At 34.3% G+C, this 17,313-nt stretch overlaps 1 protein-coding gene across 1 annotated transcript; it reads left to right on the top strand.

The window, feature by feature from the left end:
* Nucleotides 3,690-15,913, top strand: LOC109849349 (phosphatidylinositol 3,4,5-trisphosphate 3-phosphatase and protein-tyrosine-phosphatase PTEN2A-like). Its single transcript, XM_020419170.1, has 13 exons — nucleotides 3,690-3,849; nucleotides 7,371-7,863; nucleotides 9,827-9,928; nucleotides 10,019-10,075; nucleotides 11,080-11,145; nucleotides 11,301-11,477; nucleotides 11,587-11,673; nucleotides 11,758-11,822; nucleotides 11,933-12,009; nucleotides 13,513-13,559; nucleotides 14,315-14,445; nucleotides 14,687-14,756; nucleotides 15,057-15,913. Exons 2-13 carry the CDS (start codon nucleotides 7,453-7,455, stop codon nucleotides 15,531-15,533), a joined length of 1,767 nt encoding a protein of 588 aa, XP_020274759.1. The 5' UTR covers nucleotides 3,690-3,849; nucleotides 7,371-7,452; the 3' UTR covers nucleotides 15,534-15,913.

The following is a 17,313-nucleotide window of genomic DNA, read 5'->3' as shown; positions in this document are numbered from 1 at the left end:
TCATTTGGACTGAGGGTAACGAGGTGTAGGAAAAGTTATTAGACTTTTTCTTCTTGCTTGGGAATTAATAACTTGTGCCTGTTGGAAAAAAGATAATGTAAAATATATATCTGTTCCATGAATATATGACTTGATGAGTTAGCATCTTAACCAGCCCGATAAGCCGACACCCTAGTGTCGACATGAGAAGCGGTGACAATCGACATAAAAGATCCTGACCTCCCAAACGAGTCAACATCTTTATATCGACTCGAGAGACAGTTATTAGCTGAGACGAGATGACATTCCAACCAGTCGGTCGTGCCGACACTCCTGAGTCGATGCGAAAGATGGTGTCGGTCGACACGAAAGTCAGCAACTCGAAGATATGACCCTATGAGCTTTGCTTCTCGACGAAGCTAAAGGATTGCCCTTATCTCAAATCTGTCAGCATATGTGTCACTTCTCAACATTGTTTAATCTTTGATGATCATCATTAAGTGTCACTCCTCAACAGTCTTGAAGACTTGTTGGCTGTTGGCTCCCAATGCTGCCGAAGTGATCTCCCGCCACTCACAAATCAACACGTGTGGATCAAATGATGACTTATTTTCTAACTCACTCCTCATCACCGCCTCACTACCGTCTTATTGTAGACTCATGGAGTGACCAACATTCCCTTGACATCCCCTATAAATATAGATGCTATTCGCTATAGCCAAAGGTTCGCAATCTAAAACCCCCAAGAGCATACACTACACAAAAAACAAGAACACATAGTTCTGTTATTCCACTGAAGCTCAAGTTCATTAACGACTTGATCGTCGGAGGTGCCACGGGGGAATTTATCTCCGCCCTCTTACGACTCTTTGTGTGCAGATTGCTCAATCATCTTAACCCCAGAATCAGGCATAAAGTCGAAGAAGAAAGCGGCCCCTTGCAAACTCCGTGACTTTATTTAGCTGTGTGATATTTAACATCAACAAAGAGACCATTTATCTTGTATTTAATAAAATGACTCACTAATATGTAAAGTTATTTATATAACTTTACATACATTTCCTTCCCTTGCTTTCATTTTATTAAACTTTTCCGACGGGGTTAAATTTGTTACACTTACTAATTTCCCAAATAAATTTTACATGTTACGTTACCTTCCCTCAACTTAACTTATACTATGTTCCCCTAACTAGGCCTAAGCATACGGTCAGTAGGTCGGATTTCAACCAAAAATTGTCAACCGAACCACACTGACATCATGCTAGGAACCGAACTGCATCGAAGTAAAAAAACAAGGAAATATGATACTCTTTTGAGTTTGATAAATTTTTCCTACAAATTTTATAGAAATACAAGGAAATCAAATTTTGAATACTTCTCTTTTTCCTCTCTTTTATAATACAAATTGAACAAAACAGCCCCTTAACTTCCATTCGCTGGGTACAAATCCAAACAAGCTCCAAAATCACGAAATTAAGTGATTTGAATTTTTTCCCCTTTCTTTTATTGTTTGTTCGACGCCCACTTTAAAAGGTACACTCTTTGAAATACTGGGGGCAATATGGCCACATGGTTTTCTTTTGGGCCCCGAGCTAAGTCTAGCACTTTTCGGTGGCATGAAAAGCCCAACATGAAAATACGAAGGAAGTTAGTACGCTAGAAATTGCCGTGTTTGTAATACAAAGTTTGATTTCATTTTGAGTAATAAATAAAAGGTTTGATTTCAGAATTAGAGTGGTTTCCATCAAATTGTTCTGTATTTAATTTGACCGTTACTTTCATAATAGGTATCAATTTGTGTGCGGTTCAAAATAATTTTCTCTAGGGAATATGTTTTTGTTGTTTGCTTAAATGATGATTATGATTAAGATTAAATAATATGATTAGTTATAACGCAGTGTTAGTTAATAAAAATATTTGTTTAAAATATTTTATTAGCAAATGTTTTTTTTGCTACAATAACATTATTTTTTAACAATATGAACTTATTTAAATGAGTTTTTTTTCCGAAACTCATTTTATAGTAAGAATAATTAAAAAAGGAATTACCATGTTCAGTTTACTTAAAAAACAAATGATCCTTCATAGAAAATCATAATAAAAAAATTTATATTTGTCCTAAACATATTTTAAGTTAATGTTTTGTATTGTATGCACCAACTATAATATTTAGTTTTTGTGTTTTCTGATCGCACAAATATTTTATATAATTATATAGATTTAAAATTGATAGTGAGACATATATCAAGTTCTACTCTCATCTTAGTAAGATTTTCTTTGGGTGTTTATATTTTTTCTCATTAGTGTTAACATAACATAAAGCAGATTATTAAAAAAATTCTTAAAAGGTTTATAATATTTTTTGGGGTTTTCCCCCACAAAAAAATACCTCTAAAATAGGGTGAGAATACAAAAGAAAAAAAAACTTTAAAGTTTAATTATTATAGAAACTATCTTTAAAGCATTTTTTATTGCAATAAAGCACCGTGACCTATTTTTTAAATGAAATTATAATCGAGATCCCTGAAGTACCCTTAAAAATTGCGCATGAAATGTCTTATTAACCCAACTTGACATATATTTTTGATGTGTTTCCAAAGGTATTGTGAAGATTTCATCAAAATTTGACCAGAAAATATGTCGAGGTAGCTATTACAGTCAGAACACCCCTTGGAAGACCAGTTTTTGTATCATTTGAACTCTAAATGTGACTTTTGTATTTTCAAGCTATTGTAAAGGTTTTTTTTAATTTCAAAAACCCAATATTTTATGTTCTCATGGGGGCTTTCAATATTTTATGTTATTTTAATAAATAGTTTTTATAATTAGCGCCTGTTTGTTTGCCTAAAAAAATTGAAAATCAAATAAATGGAAAACTATTAAATTAAAGAATTATTTTGGGAGTGTTTGGTTTGTTAAAAAAAGAAGGAAATCAAAGAAATGAAGATGAGTTGTCACCTTATTATAGGATGATGCGAGTGATTTTTTAAGAAAACTTGTTTTGATGTTGTTTGGTTGGCGAAAAAATAATGAAATAAATTATAAGATTTTTTAAGAAAACTTGTTTTGATGTTGTTTGGTTGGCGAAAAAATAATGAAATAAATTATAAGAAACTTATTTCTTGTAATAGGTTGTTTTCTTTTGCTTGGTTATTTCTTAAAAATAACAAAATATATGAGATGATATGAGTTGTCATTATGTTATTGGATGATGTGACCCACACTTAAGGAAATTGTTTTCCTAGCTTTTTGGGAGGAAAACAAAAAAATGAAAACAAAAAAATAAAATGTTAATGAGATGAGATGAGTTGTCACAATCTTATTGGATGATGTGAGTAATTTTTAAATAGATGAGATGAGTTGTCACAATCTTATTGGATGATGTGAGTAATTTTTAAATATGAGATGAGATGAGTTGAATGATGTTGTGGATGAAAATAATATTTTATTAAATGTGGTGGATGTGATAGATGAGTTGTTGGATGAAAATAATATTTTATTAGATGTGATGGACAAATTATTGGATAAAAATAATATTTTATTAGATATTGTGGGTGAGTTTTAGGGATGGAAATGTGTGAAATTGTACTTTTTGAGTTTTATTGGTTTCCATTTCTATTTTTTGGTTTTTTAGGAAATAACCAAACAGCCCCTTAAACCTAATCTCCATTTTTTTGTTAATTAAAAACATAACCATTTTAGAACATATTACCATGCTTAACATTCACATTACGGGGGAAAAAAAGGCCTTACATTCATTCCAGTTTTGGGTTCGCTGATCTCCTTTCTGCAACTCAAATCAAACTCTATAATGGCTGATTAGGGCGCGACTTTTCAATGTCCATGTCAAACTGCGAATTTTTGGGAGAGGTATTGCTCTTTTATCGAATTGAGCACTGTTTTTGTTCGACTTTTGGGGATCTGACCTGGGATTTTTGTAATTTTCTTGAGATTTTCATACGATTTGTTATTTTTATCTGTGCTTTTCTAGATCTAGGTTTTTTTTTCAGTGGATCTAATCACAAAGCAATGGTACTGGCATCCTGTTTTTTGCCTTTTTTTGGCGATCTCAGGAATTAAATTATATCTGAAGTTTATCATTTTAATCAAGTATTGCATTGGTTATATTTAGGACAAATTTTCAAAACCAACCTATTTGGATTTTTATTCCCAAAAAACGACCCCATTCAGTTTTATTTGCAAAAACCGACCTGGTTTCAGCCTCAGCGCTGAAACCAGGTCGGTTTTTGAAAAAAACTCTCCGAAACTTCACGGGAGTTGAACTCCCGTGAAGTTTTTTGAACTATGAAACTTCACGGGAGTTCAACTCCCGTGAAGTTTCGGAGAGTTTTTTTCAAAAACCGACCTGGTTTCAGCGCTGAGGCTGAAACCAGGTCGGTTTTTGCAATTATTTTTGAATGGGGTCGTTTTTGGGGAATAAAAGTCCAAATAGGTTGGTTTTGAAAATTTGTCCGTTATATTTATAATAAGTCAGCTATTTGATTCTAAGTCAACTATTTGATTCTCTCTTGATGAAGTTACTATGCAAGCAAACTCGGATTTGACGCTGTAAGAATGGTTAATCTTTGTGGGCGATCGCAGAATTTAGAAAAATGCATCACTAAATAATAACAAAATTTTATAGCACATTCTGTATTATCTCTCAGAATAAATTATTCTCGCATGGTGAGATTACTGGCTAAGTAGTTGTATTATCTTTGTTTGAGGAAGGACTGAGTGTAGCCTGTTATCTTGGTGATTTTTTGTATAAAGAAATGGTGGGAGATTGCCCCGTGTTTCATTTAAAAGATTTTAATTAAATGAGAAGCGCCTCCTCGTGTACACTTGAACCCTAGGAGCCAATATATACATCGAAGCGCAAGATGGGGTGAAATGCCAGACACCTGAGTGCTTAATCCTCATCTTTGTAGCCGTTGCCTTGCTTTAACTTATGTGTCTTAATTCATCCCTTATGTATTCTGCTGATGGATGTATCGATGAGTTTGATCAATATAGGCACAGTTGTCTTTGAAGATTCTTCTATTTCTCTCTCTAATAACCCAACAAACTGCTGTGGCATGCATATCCTATATCAGATGTAGTTTTCTAGTAAAAATTCTGTGAGAGTAGATATATTAAATACCCAAAGAGGAAGGACAAGGTCGAGAACCTTCTAGAGTGTACTCATGTAATTTGCTGGAATAGAGTCAGCGAGCAAACAAATGACACTCAACTCTTCGTACTATCAGCATACACAACTACAATTTAGCCCTTTCCATTCCCTTTTGGCTAGGTTTGCCTATGTGAGGATTGATTTTCTGTTGGCTAACCAAAGAAAGTGTTTGACCTTAAGATTTTCTTAGAATGACAGATCTATTTGCTATCCTGCAATGTCGACCTCTCGAGTTAAAAACCACTTCATGGATCTAACTGAAAATGTGCTTATAGTTCCCACTGTCATCTTTAACTATCTAGTGTAATCATCGCAGTTTCCCACTCTTGTAAGAAATTCAGAGACTGTTCCTTTCTGCGTCTTAAAGAGTGATATACATCTTGGAAAGTGTATTCTCCTCCTTTTTCTTCTGCATTTGGAGAGAACCCAAAAGTTATTACAACTAGCTAGAAGAGCCTTTCTAAATCTATTTTACCACAAATTGATTACCCTTCTAAGTTTATGCGCTTTCTGTTTGCTATGCCAATAGTTGCACTAGGGAGGTAAGCTCCCTTGATCTTAGGTACTCTCTCCAGAAACAATAGAGAAAGTTTCTAGGTTTTCCATTCCAAGATCCATTACCAGAGGCATAGTTATACCCCTCCCCCCCCCACCTGGCGTCCGCTTTACGAAAAACTTGAAAAACTTGGCTCTTGATGATTAGGTGATAACATCTGTTTTAGTGAACACCTCTCTGAAAAAAATTCCTTCTGAGTTTACAAATCCTTTCTTTAACCATTACTGGATTCTTGGATCGAAGCTTAACAATTTGCCAGCAAACATAATTAACTTCTAGTTTTTATAATAGTGGCATCACAAGGTTTCATGATTGAACTTGGGAATCAATCATTTATTGAGCAGTCCATATTCAGCGTTGCTTGCCCTTGTTGGATCTTTAAGCCCCCCCCCCCCCCAACAAAAAAAAAGAAAGACTTTATTATATATGAGCGTGTATTAATAATTTGTAGGCCACTAAACTTAGGGTATGTGAGGGTTATTTGTTCATAGCCTTCGAATTACCGTAGGACCCAATAATGGAAGTGGCCCGTGTGAGAACCCAGAACCGTCACATATCCTAGTTGAAATAAGATATGATCCTATAAGAATTGTAGTGGGTACAGGGCCTTCTAGACACGAGTTTATATTGGAGAGATCTCTTTGTAAAAGGAATCCTTGTATAATGTATAACACTCAAGGCAAACAAATAGTCAACTAATGGAACAAATGCCTAACACAATGGTGTGTATATTTGTGACTGTGTTTTGGCTGACAATAAAGAGAGAAAAAAGATAAAAATTAAGGGTTTCTTCTTGTTTTTTGGGTGAGAGAATAGCTTAGTGAATTAGGGCCTCAATTTCTTAAAACCTGATGTTTAAATACTACCTTTCAAGTTGTTATATTATTATTGTTGGGATATTTTAACTGAGTTTTCTTTTAGCTTTTAAAAATAATAGTAGAGGCAATGTATCATCAAATTTGTTTAAGTTATTAACTTTTAAATTAGTTTATTCGTAACTAATTAGCTTATTAATTGGGTTTAATTAACTTATTGGGTGGAAAATGTGTTATATGGATTCTCTGTATCATTAAATTTACGGAGGATAATCCTCTTGAACAATAAAACAAAAATAATGGTTTAATTGATCAGAAGCTTGAGTTTATTTACTCATTTCTAACGCTGAGCACCCCCAGCTGAACATTCCTAGACTCGTCCCTGTATGGGAGACACTGCAAACTTAGCTACCAAGTGTTAATGTCTACTACAAGTTGATGTCTATATGGATTAGTTTGAAGCTTCAAATTTACAGATTTTTTTTTATTTTCGAAAATCTTGCACAAGGATTAAGATTAACTAACAAAGCCAAGCATTTCTCTCAATTTTAGTATAACTACTGAATATACCTTCTGGACTGCTCAAACTGGCAAACATGTTTCATATGGGGTTAGTTTTTGGTAAAGAGGAAAATGTGCAGACGGCTGAGATATGCAAAGTTGCAAACTCTACTGGAAATTTTGGGCTATATGATATCTGTGGGTTTTTTGGGGGTTATGATAGGTTTTGATTAATTAATTGGTATTTGGCTAAATATAAATTGCTATGTACAAAGATTAATTCTTTGAAGGTAACATTTAAAATAAAGGATATAAATAAGGTCATTCTTATTAAAATCATCTGCAGGTATAGTCCAATCATAAGCATACTATAATGCTGGGGTTTTAACAACTTGCTCCTACAAACGTATGGGAAGCCTATAGTCTGAATGGAGTCACATCAAGTTGATTCATCATCTTCACCAATTGTTGCTGCTCCAGACATTCAGCATTCTGCTACTCAACATGATATTCCTACTGGAGGGAAATCATCAATATTATCTGCTTCTGGTATATCCTCATGGGCCAGGAGCTTAAAAAAGCTACAACAGTCGGGGCAGGGAGATCCACAGTCTGGAAATGCAGTAATGTCAACTTTTACACGTTTTACTGGTGGACTTGGATCACGCTTGTCTAACAAAAGTTCCGCACAAGATGAAAATGCTGATAACCCAACAAATGCACAGTCTGGCAGTGTGGTATCCTTAACAAAAGGCTTAGTGGACTCATCTCTTAATGCAGTGAAAGCTGTCCAGGTCAAGGCTCGCCATGTTGTATCTCAAAACAAAAGAAGGTACCAGGTAAACTTGCTGGAAGTTGAAACTAGTGTATTGTGATGTATTGTTTTCGTTTATAATTAACCTTGAGATGATTGGGTGTTTCATAGTCATCAATGTATTCCATTTCTACTGTCTGTCACCTTTTATATATTCCATTGTAGATTCTGTTTGATATCCGTCACTTTTAATGACGAAAATCAATTTATTAAGGAGAAAGCTGATAAAATTTCAAATTATGAAAACATTTGATAGATATTATAGTAAAATGCACTCACATTTTCTGCATAATTTAGGAACCATATTTTTTCTTAATTTCTGGAGTACCACACAAGTTTATGTTCTTTTTTAATTATAAATTTTCTTATATTCCTTATTTATCTCAGTGTTAGAAAGTTTAGAACTTTATCAGTATCTATCACCCTACACGCGAGTAGCTGTCTATTCCACATTTGTTATGTACCCATGCACCTTCTCATTTCCATGTTATCTTGACCAACATAACAGTTGAGTCTCCTCCTAGAACTAGTATTCTTCTTCCTGGAATTTTCTAATATATCCATATGCACCCAAAAAAAGCCCCTCTTAATTTTTTCACGTAACCTAGTTGCGGTGCATATGTTTTTACTATTTTTCTATTTCCAAAAATTTTGTTTAAGAGTATTTATTACCAACTTTTGTACTTTTTCCTTTTATTTAACAAGTTTATGATGTGCATTTCATTTAGTTTCTTGGAAACTAATTATGCTAAAATTTCTTTTAATCATTTACGTTGACCAGTCTATCCAATTTCTTTGAAGTGACCCTCATTTGAGTAGCTAATCTTCTAGCCATTGTGTGTCTCAATGTATTTAATTCTACTCTCGTGGATTAACTTCTTACCTGTTCTGCAATAGCCCCATAACACATCTATATTTGGCACTGCATCTTCCTTTGAAGCGCTAACCCCTCCTTGTGCAGTTATGATTGCTCTGGGAAGGCTTCAACATATTATGTGTCCTCCTTGCAAGGGCCTAACGTACCACCTTTGTTCACTTGATTGTGCATAAGGGTAGAATTTTTCTAATGTGTCTTGTTGGAGATGATCTAACTTGTATTATTTAGATTAATTTCACGGAGATTTAACCAAGTTTTATTCTGCTGGCTAGCTAACAGAATTCTCCTTTGTTCTGGCCTTGAACAAGCAATGAACAAACAAACATAACATTCTCATAGACAGTCATTTTATAGATTCGACATGATTTCACTTCAGTTATGTCAATCTTTTAACCCTTTGTGCTTTTGAGTTATTAGCTTTATGGTACTAAGTAATCATGTATATTATTTTAACCTTCAAGTTTGAGGCTTTTTGTGATATATCATGTATGCTTTATTCTTTTATAACCAACTCAACCTCCTTCTCCATGTGATTGTCATGTCTTTATCTCTTAATTATGCTAGATCCAGTTCACAGCTTATATCTGGGAGCTTCTTCTTGTTAGCTAAATGGTGACAGTTCATAAACAGCTGAAATCTAGCCAAACATTAAATGACTAGAGGTTGGTTTCTAATGTCCCTAAAGTGAAATGTCTGATGCTGCTCTGGTAAATAGTGGTCTTGCTCTAAAACTGACCATACCAGATGAATATAAACTGACCAACTGAAAGGGGAACTGAAAAGATATCAAAAGGGAAGCCACTCCTCACTGAGCGTCCTGTTTTAGCCTCCATTAAATCATCTCAAATATTACCGAACCTTAATAAAGAGTTAGTCATTTGAGACACGCTCTGAGTGCTTAATTTGGATGGCTAGCCAATTTCATTTATTATAAACATAACCACAACCATAATTTAGATTCGCTGATGAAGTTTTTTTTAATGGATGCTGCTGATCTTCAAGTATTCATTGTTAACATTCTGAAAACGTGACATGTGAAATATAAATGCAAGCTGTTTTGCAGAATTCTTCCTTATGGCTAAGACTTATATTTCGACATTCTTTTCCACAGGAAGATGGGTTTGATTTGGATATGACATATATCACAGATAATATAATTGCAATGGGTTTTCCCGGTGGTGATATGAGCTCTGGTTTTCTTGGATATGTAGAGGTAATTAAGCGAAAGTAATCAGCTTTGGAGTTAAATGAGAGGTTTCTGCAAAGATCTTTTCTAATTTAGTCCTACATTCTTATTCTCCAGGGATTTTATCGTAATCATATGGAAGAAGTGATTAAGTTTTTTGAAACACATCACAAGGTATCACAGCCAATTTCTTGGTTCTGTCATGTTTTATGTTTAATTTAGGGTTTTATTATGTTTTTATCGTATGAGATGCTACTGTAAGAAGTGCCTATGCTGAGATTACGTTTTGCCTGTATATACATGTAAGATTCAGATGAGAAACAATGCATGACTGGAGAGAGGGTGCATCAAGTTTTGGGGAATAGGACCAATTCTTAATTAAGGGCTTTCTTGTATGTGTTAACTTTTTCGCTGTTAGTAAAGTGAGTAAAGAGGAGGAATTTTGCATAGTAACCATCAGTACTGAACAGTACCTGATGGTTCTATACGCTCTGTTAAGATAGTTGGAAAAAGATGTCCTATAGCAGTTGTTTGCGTTTGCTATTCAAATTTAGCCAGTTCTTGTGTGAGTTGTGTCTATAATTAGTAAACTCTCTTGGTTAGTTAAGGTCTCCTATAATGAAAAACATGTACATAGCTTTCTTTCTTTAATCCATTCAGAACCGTAAGCAAACTAATTAGGTTTTCTTTGGTTATCATTAGAATTCTTGTTATCATGCACTCTTTAATAGATGTTCCTCATTATATCAGATTAAGTGAAAGGGTAGCTGATGTAGATATTGGCTTTTGGGGAGTAATCGCAGCTGTTTGTTAATTGTCCATTTCCTTGCTGCTACTAGTTGTAGGGTGATGCATATGTGTACTGTCTCCAAATAAGGTTCCTTTCTGTCATTCGCCAGTTTCTACTAATTACTTTTGGATAGTTTACGTTCTGAAAAATTATGTGGAATATTTCTTTTTCTTTCCCATAGATATGAACCAGTGCCATGGTTAGTCCGTTAGTCCAATCGGTAAACATGTGTCTATCCATTAAGTCTTTTTTATCTTTACTTTACTTTTTACTTCCTGCGCAAGGTTGCCCTTTTGAAGGCTATAGATCAACATATTTAGTGATCTCTTGCTAGTTCAATATGGACTATTTCTTGCAGAAAGTTCTGACTGAGTTAATGTTTCTGTAGGATAAATACAAAGTTTATAACCTTTGTTCTGAGAGGCTGTACAATGCATCGCTATTTCAGGGAAAGGTATGAATGCAATTAATTATTGAAAATCACCATTTATGCATTTGATGCAGTATAAGCAATGCTCAAACTGGGCAAACTGACAGCATCTACAGATGTACTGAATCGATTTATTTCGTCTCACGATATTTTTCTGTTAACAATTTTTCTCTTCTTAGGTTGCTTTTTTCCCCTTTGATGACCATAATTGTCCTCCTATCCACGTTATACTATCATTTTGCCAAAATGCTTCCTCATGGTTGAAGGAGGATGAAGGTAATGTGGTTGCTGTTCACTGCAAAGCTGGTCTGGGGAGGACTGGGTTGATGATTTGTAGCCTATTAGTATTTTTGAAGGTATCCTAGTGTTATTTGTTAGAATTTAGTGCTGAGCAGATAGACAGTGATCATTAATTTATTTCTCTACTGCCTGCTGCATGATGCAGTTACCCATATTTTCTTGCAGTTTTTTCTGAGTGCTGAAGAGGCTATAAATCACTTCAATGAGAAAAGATGCATAGACAGAAAGGGTATTGTCATCCCAAGTCAAATCGTCAGTATATTCATTCCTTATATATTATGAATCAAAAAACAAAGCATATTAAAAGCATGTCTGACTATTGGTTGACTTTTGTAGAGGTATGTTAAATACTTCGAGAGAATCTTAACATACTTCAATGGCGAAGTTCAACAAAGCCGCAGGTACTTAAGATGTTCTCTTCTTTGCTAACTCTCTTAGTCCATCAGCGCACTTGTATTTCAGAAACTCTTAGCTGTTCTATTAACAAATTAATATGGAATTGTTTCTTTAGGTGCACGCTCAAGGGATTCCGTCTTATTAACTGTCCTTATTGGATCAGACCATCGATCACTATTTCAGATCATACTGGTATGTACCTATTGACGTCTCATATATAATGCACATAGTTTGCAGTTTAGCTTAGCATATCTGGTCTTAGAAAGTCATCAGCATCATCTCATGATAGGTGCACGATTTCCAAACTCCATTAATCTTATTTTGTCTTGTTGTTGTAAATTAATAAAGCATTAAATGGTCCTTTTTTTTCAATTTATTGGGTCAATGTCATGGTTGATGTAAGTTGACTATGGTGTATATGAAATGAAGTTTTGTCTAGTGAAGTGCTCTTATGCTTTGCTAGAGCCTAGAGTTAGGATTATTGAAGTTTAGAAGTTCTCCATTTTACTTGATGTCTTTGCAAATGTTGTGTACGCGCGTGTTAGAGATTCTTTTCCTGTAGAGAATTGTACGATATGAATAGTTTCTTATTTACCATTTTGATGTCTTTGTAAGTGATGTATGTATATTAATATATTATAATAATGCTTTTCCTGTAGTGTTGTAACTGTATGTATGACATGAATGGTTTCCAGTTTACCAGTTTTAAAACAATAGAAGGATAGAATGATCTACGAATAGTTCGAAATAATTTCATGACACATTATGATCTCTATAGCTGGTGGCAGGGTGCATATACCAAAGAAATGTAGTTTGGGGTTTGTTTGATCCAAGCAATCACATATTAAGTACGGAAACTTAAGACATATGACATATGAAGATGCTGATAATGTTGAGACTACAGCTTTCACATTTTATCTAGCCTGCCTTGTGGATAGTTTGTGTTCTTTATGAGATAAAAGGCTGGGTAAAATACACTGGCATCTTGGAAGATAGCTTTTTGTTGAGCAAAGTCCTGAACATGGATCAGAACTCTGTAGGTAGTTTTTATGAAATCAGACCAGATTAGACTCTATGCTTACAAGATACATGCATTGGTTACTCTTATCATGGACCCGTATTCAGAATGGGTTGATGTATACACGCCAATTGAAAGAGTTAAATTCATATCACCAGATACTGGTGCAACTTAGAAGTTGGAACAAGAAATATTTATGTGATAATTTCTTCCTAACAACAATGATGTGAAAGATAGTTCTCGTGGGCGAAGTCTTATGACTTATGAGAGACCTGGCTGGGTTACTTTTATCATTTTTTTATTATTTAGAATAGATATATACAAATATCTAAGGAAAAGGATGCGGTTAGTGTTGTATCTCCAGATGCTGGTGAGATTTGGAAGAAGAAATAGCCATGAGATAATTCCTTATGTAAGTTAGCGTGGCAACTTAGAAAGTTATGTTTTTATGAGGTTTTTCTTGAGTTTTTCTTTACATCAATCAAGAGAATACCTCATAATTCCTTATGTAAGTTAATATGAGATATATATTAACAAGAGTGCTTTTAAGCCAAATTGCATAACTGCTTGTCCTTTCCAATGAATCTCATTGGACTCTGGATGCAAGGTCATTTTTCTTTGTCTTATATTGTATTTCGTTGTTCATTGTGATAGTTGGCATAATTTTTCTATGCCAGGAATCCTCTTCTCAACAAAAAGGCATCCAAAGACTAAGGACCTAATGGTAATTAAACTATCTTCTCTTCTTTCTTTTAAAAGTAATATAGTAGTGTTAATTGGACGCTAGTTCTTTTTTTTCTTTCTATTTTCCCTGAAGTATATATGACATTTTTGATGTTGCATATGGCTGAAAGGGGAGGTATAATTGTTGGATTGAATAAGTCTTGAAAAAAGGAAGTCTGGAAAGGGTCAAAAGAAAGTGGGACGTAAGTAATTGAGTTATTCTAGATGAAAGATCAAGGGTTATTTCTCATTCAGTTATAAAAATGTAGGAGACATTACAACTTATCCTATTATTTGCATGTAAGAAAAGTATGTGGCTATGTGCATTTGCATGAATATGCATTTGTTTATTTTCTATCTGGAAATAATGTATATGCATGTACCTTCCGTGTCACTCTTTTTAAAGACTTGTTGTGCTGTCATATCTGGTCCAATCATAAGAATGAAAACATTAGAGGGAGTGATGGATTGATGTCTATAGGCATCTTAATGTACATAATGTATATAAGAAAACAAATTGATCTTTCCTTGTCAGCATGGTGGAAGCAAATGCTTGATATATCTCTAATTTTCTAGTTTACATCAAGTGGCATTAAAAGCAGAAGTTTTGCAAGTGTGGATTTGCGTCTTAATGAAGATATACGTTTCTATGGAATATGGTGGACCTATTTTTCTCTTAAATAAAGGCATTCTACTTTTTCCTGAAGTAACATCAGTCATATGCTCCATCATGATTATTTTCTGACATCTTCTCAGCCTGAAGATTTCTGGTTCAGCTCAAAAAAGAAGGGCATCATGATCTTTGCTTTACCAGGTCACCCTGGATTGGCAGAGCTAGATGGTGATTTCAAAATCCATTTTAGTGATCGTCAAGGAGATTTCTTTTGGTGAGTGCTGCCCTGACTTTACTTTTTAGTTCCTGAGAAATGGAAATTTGTTATAACCTTTCCAGGACGAATTTGGGTGGTTGGGTACATCTATTATGATTCTGTCTAGTTAATGTTCATCTTAGATGCATTTTGACAAGGTATATTAGTAATCTAGTTACACTTGCCATTAAGCTCTGTCTTGTCTTGAATTGATGAACTCATTATCTCCTGTATTTTTTTTTCTCTCATTTTTTGACAGTTGGTTGAATACAACAATGATTGAAAACAGGACGACACTAAATGGCTCTGAGCTTGATGATTTTGACAAGGTATTGTTGCTTACAAGGATAACTAACAAGCTTTTTCTCCCCTTCCATTTTTATCGTCTTACAACATGAACATCAGCAAGGAGAAAGAAAGAAATAAAAATCTGTTTCTTTCATCTTATGCTACTGTAAGTCCAAATATCTCTTAACTTAAAGGAAAATACAAAACATGAAGTTTCTCCTGGAAAAGACTTCCTTTCTGTACTAGTTTCTGACCATGCGTGAAAACAACAAAGTCTTCTCTAGAGATATTAGTTCCACTATTTTCATGCAACTAAAGTAAGATAAGCTTATATGCTGCAGAGGAAAATACCTGCTCCTGGGTTCCAACTAGAGATTGTGATGGTAGATTCTGATGGTTACCATGCTAAAGGACCTGTAAGTGCCGATAAGGAATCTGATGAAAAACCTGTAATCAGCAAACCATCTCCTAACTCAACTCAAGATGCAGGAAGTCATGATAAGGATGATGTCTTCTCAGATAATGAATCAGAAGGCACTGAATCTTCAAAGAGCAAGCACGCTCAAACGGCGAGCAGCGCAAAAGTCTCTAGTATTGAGAAAGAATCTGAAATTAAAACTTTGAAGGAAGAAACAAAAGCTATCGGAGATGGTATTGGACGAGTTTCCTTGAGAAGTGAAGGGGTTACAAAGAATGCTGATGGTGATATCAAAAGTACCTTATTGATGGAAAGCTCTATTGTGAGTGAATTTAAGCCAGTTACTGCTGATGCTTCTGTCTTTTCTTTTGGTGATGATGATGACTATGAAAGTGAGTAAATTCAGCTGCATTGTGCTCATCACCATTGGTAAAACCTTTCAAAGCAACATGCGGCTCTGAAAAAAATATGCATATTACTGTTCTTCTGGCAAATCGTGGTAACTTTGCTCTATGTTGGTGCAAATCATTTAATTTTTCTCACGTTTCAATTTCTTTTTTCCTGAGTGAAAACAGTGAAGTGTTGATGACTCTTTTCACGTGATGTTTTTTGTATCACTTCATCCACATTTCTTAGGGAGTCCTGCTACTTGATTGTTTACATATTATAATTACAAGATGATGATCATCAAACGCAGACTGTGTGCCTTGTAACATTGGTTTGAGAGTGCATATTTGTTTCTCTTGCATTCTATATATGCACGATGTTTATTTTGCATTATTTTTATGATTGTCGTAATAACAAGGTGATAGTTTCTTAAGTCTCTCGTCTTCATATATGCCAGGATTAATTACTTTGCTCTTATATACGCACTTGTTTTGGCGGCGCTTATATTCCTTAAAGTTTTTAAAGTTTGCACTCAAATATCTCATGGTATGCAAACTGAATTTTTTTTGTTATGTTATGCTCATAAGCTAATTTTAGAACTTTTAGTTTTTAATGATTGTTTAATTCACTAATAAACCTAACATAGTTCTATTTTGAGATATAACTGGAATAGGTTTAAGAAAAAATGGATTATGTTTAACATTACATCAGAAAAGTCGGAGTCAAATTCTCACATTTGCAAAATAGAAAGGATTAAAACGCTAAACTTAGAAACTGTGGAGTATATAAATGAATGGTGGGGAAATTGTAAGGTATTTAAGTGCTAATTACCAAAAAAAGCAACGATAAAAATACATACACTCGCTGTCCAGATGTTAATTATCAATATCGTGAACGTTCGTGTGACAGCCACAAGGGAATATACAGTTATAACGATCTTGTAATATTTGCTCTGATTATGATATATCTCTACCTCTAGAATATAAAATAAAATAAAACTGTAATGCCTCAATAACTTTAGTTTTTTTTAACTCATTTAATTAATCCATGCCCTTAATTAAAAAAGTTCTAAAAAAAATCCTCAAAACACTGAAACGTACAAACAAACAAAAAATTTTTGGTAAATAGCACTCAGGTACCTTTTAGTTTCACTCACTTCGCACTTACATACCCTTTTAGTTATTAATTCTGGCAGCATTTATGCGCTCTAAATTGTTCAAAATCGGCATTTTGGTCCGAGAACCTCACCTGAACATAAAAGCGCATATAAAGAACGTTGGGATAAAAGTTTCTGAACGCTTAACGGAGCGGATACGGCTCGGATATGGCACTTATCATATCCATATCCGCTTACCCAACTCGGATACGGATACGGATACGGATATACGTCGATAAGAAAAATTCATATCCATATCCGCCAAAATCGGATACGGTTACGGATATAGATGCGGATATATAAACGGATATGCATGCGGATACAAAAAGGATATGAGAAAACTAGATAGTATTCAGAAAAATATAGTCATGTGATACAAAAAGAGTTCGTTAATATGTTCATTATGATTGAAAAGCTAAGATTAGACATCTTGATCATCAAAATTAACCACAAATCCATAATCTAAGAATCGAAACTATCGAAAGAGTATTACCAATATGTATTCGGATTTTTTCGGATACGGATACGGATACGGATATTTCACTATAAAACCATATCCGCAACCATATCCTATCGGTAATAGATTTGAGTAACCATATTCGTATCCTAACGGATACGGTTACGGATATTTCCTCGG

The sequence above is a fragment of the Asparagus officinalis genome, chromosome 7 (genome assembly GCF_001876935.1).
Source record: "Asparagus officinalis chromosome 7, Aspof.V1, whole genome shotgun sequence".
NCBI classification, from domain to species: Eukaryota; Viridiplantae; Streptophyta; class Magnoliopsida; order Asparagales; family Asparagaceae; genus Asparagus; species Asparagus officinalis.
Note: the sequence above shows the minus strand (reverse complement) of the source record. Positions and strands in the feature narration are given on the sequence as shown.

What these genes read in the sequence shown, in the direction of transcription:
- LOC109849349 (XM_020419170.1), top strand. Translation starts at nt 7,453, where the DNA reads ATGGAGTCACATCAAGTTGATTCATCATCTTCACCAATTGTTGCTGCT. An exon ending in TTGTCATCCCAAGTCAAATC is followed by an intron (nt 11,674 to 11,757) that starts GTCAGTATATTC and finishes TGACTTTTGTAG; the next exon opens with AGGTATGTTAAATACTTCGA. An exon ending in CGTCAAGGAGATTTCTTTTG is followed by an intron (nt 14,446 to 14,686) that starts GTGAGTGCTGCC and finishes ATTTTTTGACAG; the next exon opens with TTGGTTGAATACAACAATGA.